The sequence below is a fragment of the Gymnoscopelus microlampas genome (assembly GCF_963454915.1).
Source record: "Gymnoscopelus microlampas genome assembly, chromosome: 20".
Taxonomy (NCBI): domain Eukaryota; kingdom Metazoa; phylum Chordata; class Actinopteri; order Myctophiformes; family Myctophidae; genus Gymnoscopelus; species Gymnoscopelus microlampas.
Window position 1 is genome coordinate 27,685,290 of NC_139957.1, and position 12,601 is coordinate 27,697,890.

The window sequence follows — 12,601 nt, forward strand, 5'->3', positions numbered from 1 at the left end:
GGGGGGGGGGGGTCATTTGTCAAACAAGTGCTCTGTTATGGCACAAGGAGGGTAGGGAGTCACACTTTTTGATGGCTGGTGCAAGGGCATTCCACATTTTGCTGTGTGTGTGTGTGTGTGTGTGTGTGTGTGTGTGTGTGTGTGTGTGTGTGTGTGTGTGTGTGTGTGTGTGTGTGTGTGTGTGTGTGTGTGTGTGTGTGTGTGTGTGTGTGTGTGTGTGTGTGTGTGTGTGTGTGTGTGTGTGTGTGTGTGTGTGTGTGTGTGTGTGTGTGTGTGTCTGTCTGTCTGTCTGTCTGTCTGTCTGTCTGTCTGTCTGTCTGTCTGTCTGTCTGTCTGTCTGTCTGTCTGTCTGTCTGTCTGTCTGTCTGTCTGTCTGTCTGTCTGTCTGTCTGTCTGTCTGTCTGTCTGTCTGTCTGTCTGTCTGTCTCTCTCTCTCTCTCTCTCTCTCACATGCACACTCCTCTCACCCCAACCAAGGTGGAAGAGGCCATGATGGTCCTGGAAGATGACTCACCCGTGGAGGCCGCCTGTACACCCAGTACCCCCCGTAACCTGTCAGCCTGGGGCATCTCCATCCCCTACATTGACTTCTATGATGATGAGGTGAAGAGGGAGCGGATTCCAGTGTTCTGTATCGATGTGGAGCGCAATGACCGGAAGGCGGGTGAGGGGGTTGAGCTCACTTAAGGCTCATTTCTACTTCATCATTTTGGTATGAGTGTTGTGTGACCTGTGTTGAGGTACAGCATGTTCTATTTAGATTATACTATCAGAACAAGAAGAGTTTAAAGGCCAATCCACACTAATGCAACTCCTTGCAACTCCTTGCAACATGCAACTACATGCAACCATTATCTCCAATGACAGTTGCAAGGAGTTGCATTGGTGTGGACTGGCCTTAAAACTGTTTCGTGGCAAGGAGTTGCAACTAGTTGTATTGGTACGGTCTGGCATTTAAAGCCCTGCTAGTGAATGGCTTCTCCTCTCGTCAATGGTCAGAGGCTTTTGTCAAATCACAAGCGGTTTAGAATGTCTATCACTGGCCAATGAGTAAAAGGATAGGGTCAAAGTTACGCTAATAGAAGGAACCCCACATAGGAGGCAGAGCTAAGCGGCACCAATGGGAGCCCAACAGAACCCCCAGGGGAAGCACTCTTGACATTTTTTTATTTTAAATTCACGACTGTAAAATAGACACTTATTGAGCCAAGCAAGCTGGAAGATGAGCTTGTTCTGAAGGACACAAAAAAGAAAACGGGTTTCCAGTCGCAATGCAATGGACAAACCAAGGACAGCACATGTCGCTCTACATGCATCAATAGTGAATGGTTCAGCACCGCAGCTGATGGACAGTGACAGGCCAATGCCTGCTGTGACCTTGCACCGTGCGTCTTTTACACAGAGAGCAAAGCAGCAGTCTACGTTATGTCATGGTAAGCTAAGCCATGCAAAGAGATAGAACACACATGAATGACCATTGACCAGCTATGTTGCTGTCGGCAAATCAGTTGTCATTTTATACACGCTCTTGTTAAGTCGTTGAAATTGAACCCACATTAGTCATTTCTCTTTAAACACAGATACTGTGGGGCAGGCATTCGGGCACACACACGCACGCACGCACGCACGCACGCACGCACGCACGCACGCACGCACACACACACACACACACACACACACACACACACACACACACACACACTACAAGTTGTTGACGCTGCTCAGTCTTTGTAGTATGAAGATGTAAGACGTAAATTCTATTATACTCCATACAACAGTTCTTAAACAATAATAATCCAAAAGAAACAGATGAATGAACTCTGTACAGATCACAGCCCTATTTTATATTTTAATATCCTACACTCCTTCATGTTGAAACACCTGCCAACCACTTTGTTAAAGTGTCAAAGGCCTCATCTGTGCACAATTGTTTGAAACATAGCAGTGACAATGATATCTATGGTAGTGTTGACATACTGTATAGTGATTCCATTTTTAAAAACAGTACATCACATGACAGCAATAGAGACTGATAGACAAACAGCGTGCCAACATACTAACAACGACATCCTTTGCCCTGCGGTAGAAACGCTACTGAACATTGCCATCCCTGGAGTCTTGTCACTAGAAAGGCCAAGTATTTTAAGTTTGACCTTACAGTGTTGCTAGAGAACAGCCAATGGGGTCACCAAAATCAGTATAGTTCATCCTCTGGGGAGCATGGATGCACTAAGCAAGTCATGTCTATCCAGCCGTTAGATTTGAGGTATCTTGTGTGCAAGTGGAAATGTTTCATCTAATGGTGGAGGTAGAGAAGAGGCCATGGGGTCTCCAAATCAGTAGGGTTGCACATCATATTCCATGGCAGCCAGTAGTTTTCTTTATGTCTTGTTTGGGAGTCAAATGATGGATGAACTGGCTGGCATAGCCATCGTTTGTTATTGACAGAAATGCATATACTTTACATGAACATATCGACACTGTATGTCCAAAACTGTTACTTTTCAGGAAATGGAAAAAATAACCTGTGTTCCAATGGATCCATGTAGTTATTATTTAGTCACATGCTTAATCATTTTCATTAGTTCAATATTTCAAAAACCTACAGACACACTTACACAACTTTCACTTTGAAGCTTTTGTTAAATACCAAAAATAGCCGACCTGCAAACTAGCTAGATCGGCTATTTTTGCTGTTTTTAACAATGTTAAACTGTTGTACAATGAATGACAGTACTTTATGAAAGACATAGAAAATTGAAATATGAGATACTCTACAAGGCTTCCTCAGACAGTGACGATATATTTGTACATATCTGTCAAAAGGATTAAAAAAAGCCTGAGAGCTTATTTCCATTGTGGTCCTTGTATGTGTGCAAATGTGAGTGCCACATGTTTTTGATACACTTGTGAGTTAAATAGACGATACAGAGGATCCCTATAGCAGTGGTTCTCAAACTTTTTCATGTCAAGGACCCCCAAAATTATACTGCATGTATTTGGCAGCAGAACCCCATCTCAAATATTTTGTTCCAGGGACCCCCAGAAAGATTTGAGATTACAAATGTTTGCTTAAAAAATATTATATATTCAAAGGTTTGCACAAATTTTCACAAATTTTCAAAAGTAGCAGATTTACAAGCTCATAGCACGGCACTCGGTGCCACGCTATGAGCTTGTATATCTGCTATTTTTGAAAAGCCAAAGTATAAAAGGTTAAAATTATTCTGATGCTATATTAAGCCATTTTGCTGGGGACCCCCTGGAACCCCTCCAAGCACCCCTGGGGGTCCCCGGACCCCACTTTGAGAACCAATGCCCTATAGAACCTCTTCTGATGTGTCTGCTCTGTGTTTGTGTGCAGTCGGGCATGAGACTGAGAACTGGTCTGTGTACAGAAGATACCTGGAGTTCTATGTCCTTGAATCCAAGCTCACAGAGTTCCATGGTAAGTAGTTGCCAAATATATCTTAAGCATGTTGTACGTTGTATGGTCACATATGCACTTCCCATGAATTTCATTACTCTACAGAGATGTACAGTAGGGAAGGAAGAAACAGAGAAAAAGAACTTTTCCAGAACTCATACATTATTCCCATATGGCCGTAACAGTCCAGTAACTTGCAGTGAACTTCTACAGTATGTCTATAGGGACAGTCTGATTTTGGCACTGGGATAAAAGCATTGTTGCTGTTGGAAAGGAAGCGTGTTCTTTTCAGACAGTCTTCTGTGTAAATTGTTACACCCTTCATAGGGTCTTTCCCAGATGCGCAGTTGCCGTCCAAGAGAATCATTGGGCCGAAAAACTACGAGTTCCTTACATCCAAACGGGAGGAGTTCCAGGAGTACTTGCAGGTAGAGATCTTGAGTCTACTACACTTCACTCCGTTGCCAGTTCATTGGATCTGACAGGAATGTTGCACATAGAATAGATCAATGTGTCTGTAAACAAACAAGAATTCCGAGAAGAAGCCATTTTCCATGTGCATCTACTGTGCAGGGAAGTGAAAGTAATTTAAAACAGTGAATTGTGTATTGTCTCGCTAAGAATAAAATTAAGGTGGTGACCCTAATATAAATATACTGTATGAGCCTATCTGATTTTAAAATGAATCGGTGCCAATTTCCCAACAAACATATAACTATTTGAACTTGGGTCTAACGTTTCCTCTTCTTTTCAGACATTTTTCAGCTTGTGACAATTGCCATATATAATTCCATCTGTAATTCCATCTGTATACGTACTCATCATTTCTTTATAATATATTTATTTATTCTATTTCTGAGAATACATGTGTTGTTTCCTGTGCTTTTGAAAACATCAAAGCAGCTGTAATGTACATACCCCAGCAAACAAGCAATACAAAACATTGTGTGTGTTTTTGCAGAAACTTCTGCAGCATCCTGAGTTGAGCAACAGCCAGCTGCTGGCTGACTTCCTGTCCCCTCATAGTATGGAATCTCAGTTCCTGGACAAGATGTTACCTGATGTCAACTTTGGTATGTTATTTTTGCCTAATGCAGCGATTCCCAACCTGTGGGCCAGGAAAAGGTTGTCCTAAAGTTTGGCCCAATGGGACCTTGGGTTTGTGTCTGAGAAACACTGCTTGTTTTGTAATTAACCTCGACTTAATCACTTAAGCCCTATATACTTTGTCATACGACGAATAGTGGAAATAGCTGATCTAGAAGATCACAACGTGCCGCAGTGTGACACATTGTGATCTTTTAGATCGGCTATTTTCACTATTTTTGACCATTTCTGTCTGTGATGTGATGACATGCCAAAAATAAGGGTCCAGGTTGAAAGTGGTTAATGGTGCACAAAAGTCAGTCCAAAGACTGACACAAACTTGCCATATGCCCAATTGTTTTTCATGTTTTGTAATTGTTGGACTAGAGCTAACATGGAAAAAAAGGACTGTTGAAATCTTTCAATCTCAGTTGAAGGCCTAAACTGACCGACAGATCATTCACCAGTCTGATGAACTTTGTTTCACAGGGAAAATCATTAAGTCTGGTACCAGCAAACTGATAAAAGAGGTGAGTAATGCATTCTTGGTGCGTGTGCGTGTGCGTGTGCGTGTGCGCGTGCGTGTGTGTGTGCATGTGTTTGTGGGTGGGTGGGCGAGCGCAGGGGTCAGTGGGATATTCTCAGCTTTATTTACATTTAATCTCTCCACACAGTGCTTTCCCTCTCACATACAACCTGTCAGTTCAGTATTGTTTGTCTACGACTGTAAAACACATAGGTAGTGGATATTCAGGCGTTTGAACTTAAACTTATATTCTGCCCTCCTAGAAAGGACAGCATCTGGAGCCTTTTATCCAGTCCTTCTTCAATTCCTGCGAATCCCCCAAACCCAAACCCAACCGCCCTGAACTCACCATCCTAAGCCCCACCTCAGAAAACGACAAAAAGGTTGGTAATCATGCTGGAGAAAATCCTTGTTATATGTTAAATCAGTGGTTCTCAACCTGTTGGTCAGGACCCCCAGGGTCCCCACATTGGGGGGGGGGGGTATGATAGTAAAGTGACAATTTAAGGACTTTTAAGAAATGTTTAATACTTTTAAAAAAAATGAAACAAAATGAAAAAGACCATTACTGCATCAAAAGTAATCAACAAACTATGCTGTAAAAACTGGCCAAATTGTCAAATAATAAGAAAGAGGCAAGAATTTTTAAATTAGCTGAAATAGCGTTGCGAGGTGTTGTGAGCTTGTAGATCGGCTATTTTTACAATATTTATCTGTGGAAGCGAGTCAAACTAAATGTAATGCCTACAATTCCAAGTGCTTGTCAGGCCGGCGGGGGGGTTCCCAGTTCAAATATGAATATTTTGGTGGGTCACGGCCTGAAAAGGTTGAGAACCTAACATAAACATACATGAAACATAAATACCTGAAAGATTCTGTACTTGTCATATTGCCTACCGTAATTTATACTCCGTTGTACTGTGTGACGGCGCTGTGGACCGAAAATTGCCGATCTATAAGCTCACGACTATTTTCGGGCCGCGACGCTGTGGTACGACAGAGTATAAATTGTGGTTTACACATATGAATGGTTTTTCTCTCTCTGTCAGTTGTTCAATGAGCTCTTCAAAAACAATGCCAACCGGTCAGAGATGGCTGAGAAGAGACACAATCAGAACTACTTCATGGAAATGATCACGGTGGAGGGGGTGTATGACTACTTAATGTATGTCGGTAAGTGGGGTCCTTGTTTGAATCAGTCTAGTCCCCTGAGCCTCTTTCCACATATAGAAGTAATGTATGTAAAATACCACATTTTAGAACTCCATATGGACAATAAGCTTTCTCCATAAAGGGCTGTAAACTTTGGAACACATTACCAATAGAAATGGAATTAATTCCTGATAAAATGTTTTGCAAGATAGGATAAGTGTTGGGCTTAAATAAAGAATGTGTTGTGATCATGTGCAATACATATTTGAACGGTATTTTATTGTTGTTGTGTATTTTCTGTCGATAGTGTACATGTGGTGGTTTTATGAACATGAAAGATGAATATTTTAATTACATTATATATGTAAATAGTTGAAAATTGACATTAGCTATTCTCTCTGTGCAGCACATCAGTTTCATTCTCTGTACTGGAACTATGTTCATTTGCTTCATCAAATAAGATTCAAATAATCATTATGGCACATCAGTGTCAACGCCCCAGATATGGCAAATGTAGTCCTTTGATCACTGACTACCACCCATGCTCCCATCTTTGTTTCTCTTCCATTTGCCTCTTTCTGGTCTGTCTGTTCACTTGTGCTTTCCCCTGCCTCTCTGTGATTGGCAGGTCGTGTTGTGTTCCACATCCCTGATTGGCTGCACCACCTGCTGATGGGCGGGAGGATCCTCTTGAAGAACACGTTGGAGGCGTACACAGACTACTACCTGCAGTACAAACTGGGACGAGTGGTCCAGGAGCACCGCCTCGTCTCGCTCATCACCCTCCTCCGAGGTGCAGTTGCAGTACCAGAAGATTTCCACATGATACAGTGCTCTGATGTTAACAATGCTGAAATGTTTTGGTGTCATATTTCTGCCAAAGGACTTTGTACACACTCAGAGTTAAAGGGGAAATAGACAACATTCAGCCACAAGATGTCACACTTTTAAAACAACTCTGTTGGTAGTTTGCTACATACAGTAGTAACATGAAGGGTGCCTACCAAGACAATATTTAGGGGGAGGACGAAAAGATTATCCAATGAAAACAAATGGATAATGGAGGCAGCCAGCTTACGGCTTACATTGGTTAACAAAACAAGTGTTGCTTGACTGACAAAATCATTAGATGATTATTTCACAATAATATTTATTTCATAATATTTAGTTTTTGGAAAAGCAATATTTTTATTCCATACCTTTTTAAAAGCTCTGTGGATGTACTGTACTATTTTCTTTCATTATTCATTTTCATATATATATTTGATCTATATACCCTTTAAATTAACACTGACGATTTTACAGTGTAGGTTGTAAGAGAAATATCGGGGTTGTCCAGTGTGCTGTTGGTGTAAAACCAGGTCTGGACCGTATAGAGCCCTGTCCTGACCCTCAGAGAGGATCAGATGTCTATGTCTTTCTCCACTCTACTGTTACACTAGTGCAGTGGTTCTCAAACTTTTTCATGTCAAGGACCCCCAACTTGACACTTATTAGCCCGTGGACCCCCATTTGAAAAGATATGCCAGGAACCCCCATAAGAGAAGATTTCTACAGATCTAGCAGTGATTCTCAACCATTTTAATTTCAAGGACCCCCAGTTTGCATGCATTAGGCTACGGACCCCCATTTACTGGCATTTCTATCTCTGGGACCCCAATTTATAGTAAAATAAATGTTAATTTAAGTCTGAGAGTGTACAAATGGAACCAAATGGACCCTAACGGGTCCATTTGGTTCCATTTGGTTCCATTTAGCTGGGGACCCCCTGGAACTCCCTCAAGGACCCCTGGGGCTCCACGGACCCCACTTTGAGAACCAATGCACTAGTGCACTCCACAAACCACTTAGTTACAATACAATAAGGGAAGACACTGTCTGCCAAAGTATAAGTAAAAAGGGAATATTTCTGTCTGAATATTTTGATTGATACATTGATTAGAATTATATAAGGGAATCATATTCTTTTTCCCGAACCACCAGCCTTCTAAAATGTGCTCTTTATGTGCGGCGGAGTGGAATGCTTCCAAAAGCTGGGAAAAGTCCGTTTTTTTTAACCATTAAAGCTGCAAACCATAACTTCGATGTCCTACCCAGCATTTGAACCCCGGTCTCCTGCATGAGAGACCAAATCTGTACAAGTGCCTATAAGCCATCCCTGCTTGGTCAGGGGAGATTTTGCGCTATGAGCTTCAGGCAGTGCTAGATGTCAACCAGTAAGGTGTCCTATCTGACACCAGGGTAGGACATAGATGTGCTAGTTAATATATTGTTTTAACACACTCTACCATACAGATTGATTAAAATAATGTTTTATTCACTCAAATAAGTTGCGGATTGCAGCTTTAATGATGTGGACCAGCCCATACCCTCTATAGGGAAATCTGATCATTCCCAATTGTATGACATCAACACGAGGGATGGTTTTGACATGATGTGAAATGAGGTTATGTATTCTTTGCTCAACCAGATGCTGTGTTCTGTGAGAGCAGTCAACCAAGGTCAACCGCAGACACACAGAAGAGGGCGAAAAAGACATTTGAGGAGATGATGAGATATCTTCCAGGTATTCTTTCCATTTCTTAAATGTGTTTCCTTTTTTTTTAATATTTTTTGGGGCTTTTCTGCCTTCATTGATAGTCTAAGGAGAGAGAGAGAGAGAGAGAGAGAATACATATGATCCACCTGTTTATCCACATTCATCCATGTATAGGCTACTGCAGGTGTTGCTATTAGCTGTGCTCATGCAGCACCTCTGCAGATACATATGGAGCATATTTTCCAATCCAATTAATTTAATGTAGAACGGTCAATGGAAGCTTTAAAAAATGCCAATTAAATCTGTTTTCCCCTGCAAACATGCTCTTGGTGGAGCTACACTCCACAATTCACTAGTAAGAGACCACACCTTCTGCTCAAGTTAAACAGTATTTATTCAACAGAATGCAATGCGGTATGTGTATTGATGAGGAGCCCGAGGAGGGGCGAGACTCAGGGTGGGGGTGTAGTCTCGGGAGCCAGACGACCATGGATGCTCGGCCCTGGAGCTGTCTGTCGCCTCTGCTCCGAACGCTACCCCCCCTGGGGCTCCTGGAGGAAAGAAGATAGAAATGTTAGGAGAGCAACATAATGGAGGAATGTTGGGGAGGAGGAGGGCATTTTTGAAAACGCTAGCGAGATCAAAGAGGGGGATGAATACAATCGCAGGTGTATTTATACTGTGGTGATTGCTGCGTGGATTGGCTGGGAGATAAGCAGCGCAGGTGAACTTGATCATGAACGTGAGAGGCTGAGCAGAGGGCGGTCTCTACTCCCGAACCTACGTTGAACACAACTACATTTCACTAGTAAGAGACCACACCTTCTGCTCAAGTTAAACAGTATTTATTCAACAGAATGCAATGCGGTATGTGTATTGATGAGGAGCCCGAGGAGGGGCGAGACTCAGGGTGGGGGTGTAGTCTCGGGAGCCAGACGACCATGGATGCTCGGCCCTGGAGCTGTCTGTCGCCTCTGCTCCGAACGCTACCCCCAAAAGGCAACATCGGTTTGTGGAGAAGACCGGAGGGTCTAGGCGGGCAGCCACTTTAGCCCGTATCGGAGATCCACTAAGAGCGAGTCGTTAAAAAACACCCGCATATTACATACGTGGATCTCTAATATTAGCCAAAGTGAGCTGCTTGGGAGATGAGTTGATGGAACGCTGCCCCCAAAAGGCTGCGTCGGTGGTGGAGGGGACCGGAGGGAGTGTCTAGGCGGGCAACTGTCACATGATTCCTCCTGTCCTTGGACCCTCAGTCGGGCGAGGAAAAACTCCCACCGGGAGGGTCGGGTGGAAGAAACCTCGGGAAGGATCACGAAGGAGGGGACCCCCTTCCGGGGCGGACAGGCTAGGAATATGCGGCAGTTACGGGCGGCCTAGGGTGAGGTGTGCGTGGTGCACGTCCTGGAGGTTGGTCCGAATGTAGGAGTGGTACGCCTGGGAAGACCACCGTCCGAGGATGCGGACGAGATGGTCCGGGAGGCCTTGCCGGGATGCGGTGGTGGCGGCGCCGATCCGGAAGGAGTGACCGGAGTAGAGTTGGGGCGGGAGGCCGGAAAGGGAGAGGACTTGACGGAGGTGGTGGTGGAACCAGGAACGGGTGACGATTGAGCCGGTTTCCGTGATGAAGAGGGGGTCTTGAGGTGTGGCGTGCAGGGAACGTCTCGTGGTGACGTAGCGGAGGATGGGCTCATATGGACTGAGGGGGGAGTCTGTCTTGAAGAGATGGATGGTGGAAGAACGCCCCAGCTGGTCCGTCTTGCTGCGTTTGAGGGTGAAGGTGAGGGATTCGGAGGAGTGGAAGGTGATGTCAGCCAGGCTTGGATGGTGGGAGGGGTCGTACCGGGAGGATGAGGAGGTCAGCTCAGAGCACCGGAGGAAGCCGAAAAAGGCCAGGAGGAACATGCTTTCCAGGGTGGAGGAGATGTGGGGTGTGAGGTAGCCGGCAAGGATGGTGCGGAGGCAATGGAGAAGCAGGTCAGAGGTTAGGGGATGACGTCTGGGTGTGGTCGGAACTTCGCTGCGGCGAAGGCCCCGAAGCAGCATGGCGATGTGGGGGTGGGAGGTGGCCGGGCTCGGGAATCCGTCCAAAAGGCGGAAGAAGAAGCCGACCCCGCTGAGGTAGACGTGGAGGGTGGAGGTGCGGAGGTGGAGATGGGAGTGGCAGTGCGTCAGGAATGCTGCCATTACGGTGACGTCAGTTGAGGGGAAGGGGGTGCCGGTGTTGGTGTGGAACCTCTTGAAAGTGTTCCATGCTGTGAGGTAGGTGGTGAGTGTCCTGGGTGCGAATCCGTTGATGATGTGGTGGCGTGACTGGATGAGGAGGTGACGGAGCTGGGGGTTCAGGTGAAGATGGTCTCGGAAAACGGAGGGATGGGTGTTGGGTGGAGGTCGGCGTCCGGCGCCAGCGGTCGAAACCTCTGGAAGGAGAGACGGGAGAGAGAATCTGAAATGAGGTTATTGTGACCGGGTATATGGGCTGCACGGATGATGAAATTGTGGGTGACGGAGGACCAGGTGAGACGGCGGAGGAACGGCATAATGTCGGGGGAGTTGGAACGACCTTTGTTAATAATGTCTACTGTGGCCTGGTTATCGGAGTGAATGAGAATGCATTTCTGGGACCACTTGTGGCCCCAGATGAGTGCGGCCACGACGATCGGATAGGATTGCAGGTTGTGGCAGATGTGGGATGTGGTGGGGGTGACGGTTAAACCGGGGTGGAAACCGTGGGTGAAGCCGTTGATGAGGAAGTTGACAAATGGCCGGTCGGGGTGATTACGGAGGGCAGTGGTGAGGGCTGGGATGATGATGGGCGTTCGAAGGTACTGCTTTGTCAGTCAGGACTTAAGGAGTGGATGTGGGGTTGTGGGGGCAGGCGGGGCGAGCGTGAGCTCCCCCGCAAAACGAGCACACGTGCAGGAAACGACAAGCGGAAGACGCGCAGCCGGCGTCGTTAAAATTATTACAGATTTGTCTGCCTGCCTGGAACAGGACAGGCCTCCCCCTAGCATCATTGGCATTGGAGGGCTGCACGGAGCGGGAGGGATTGGAGGAGGATGGCCTAGGTACTATGGAGGGGGGAGGTGCCGCGGAGCGACTGCGGGGGAACGGAGGTGGTGGGTTGTTGGTAGCGGACGGGAATGCTTTGCTGCTCTGCTGGGGCTTTTCAATAGCCGTGGTGCAGACGGCGGACGGGTGGGAAGGGGCTCCGCATAGGTCGCAGGACAATGCGACCCTGGCCGTGAACACCCTCATGTACAGTTCACGGTCCAGGGCCCCCCAGTAGGTGTTGGAATTAAACTGTTGGATGCGTGCGGCTGCTGCTGTGGCAAACAGAACATGGTAGTTATGATACCCCGTGCCGCCGAACCGAATGGCCAGCTCTAGGATGTTAAGCATATACTGGTCCAATTCGGCCCGACGGCCGGGGTAAACAGAGCAAATGGTGTCTCTGAACAGGGAGAAGGCATAAGCGAATTCGCTTGGGGTGAGATCGCGGGAACGGGTGGGGAGGGACTGGCGGAGTTGTGCCAGGAACCCGAAGGGGGTTGTAATTTCCCTGTTGCGAAGGGGGTCGATGATTGACGGCTGGAGGAGAACCGCCAGGTCAATGTACGCACCAGAAAGGATCTGTTGGCGGAGGGAAACGCTGACTGGGGAGGGCCGGGTTGCCTCGGCAAGAGGAGGCTCGGCTGGGGTGGCCGTGGCCAGGGTGTGGGTGGAGGCTGGGGGAGTGAATGGGTTATAGATGGTAGCCCCTTGGAATGCCGGGAGGAGGTTGGGAAAGGGACCGAAGGCGGGTGCGAGGCCGGAGGAAGCCTGCGGGGCCTGAGAGTAGATGGAGGAGAGGAGCGAAAACAGTTGG

The 12,601-nt window shown here is 46.4% G+C and overlaps 1 protein-coding gene across 4 annotated transcripts in view; it reads left to right on the forward strand.

Moving 5' to 3' along the window:
- LOC311035632 (sorting nexin-14-like) overlaps positions 1–12,601 on the forward strand; it is a 43,697-nt gene that overhangs the window by 19,652 nt on the left and 11,444 nt on the right. For all 4 annotated transcript variants that reach the window (XM_084043942.1, XM_084043943.1, XM_084043944.1 and 1 more), the window contains 9 exons: positions 478–664; positions 3,365–3,448; positions 3,755–3,855; positions 4,389–4,500; positions 5,003–5,043; positions 5,303–5,422; positions 6,089–6,212; positions 6,820–6,984; positions 8,662–8,757. In XM_084043942.1, coding sequence (XP_083900068.1) covers positions 478–664; positions 3,365–3,448; positions 3,755–3,855; positions 4,389–4,500; positions 5,003–5,043; positions 5,303–5,422; positions 6,089–6,212; positions 6,820–6,984; positions 8,662–8,757 — 1,030 coding nt within the window. The remainder of the gene's footprint in view (positions 1–477; positions 665–3,364; positions 3,449–3,754; positions 3,856–4,388; positions 4,501–5,002; positions 5,044–5,302; positions 5,423–6,088; positions 6,213–6,819; positions 6,985–8,661; positions 8,758–12,601) is intronic.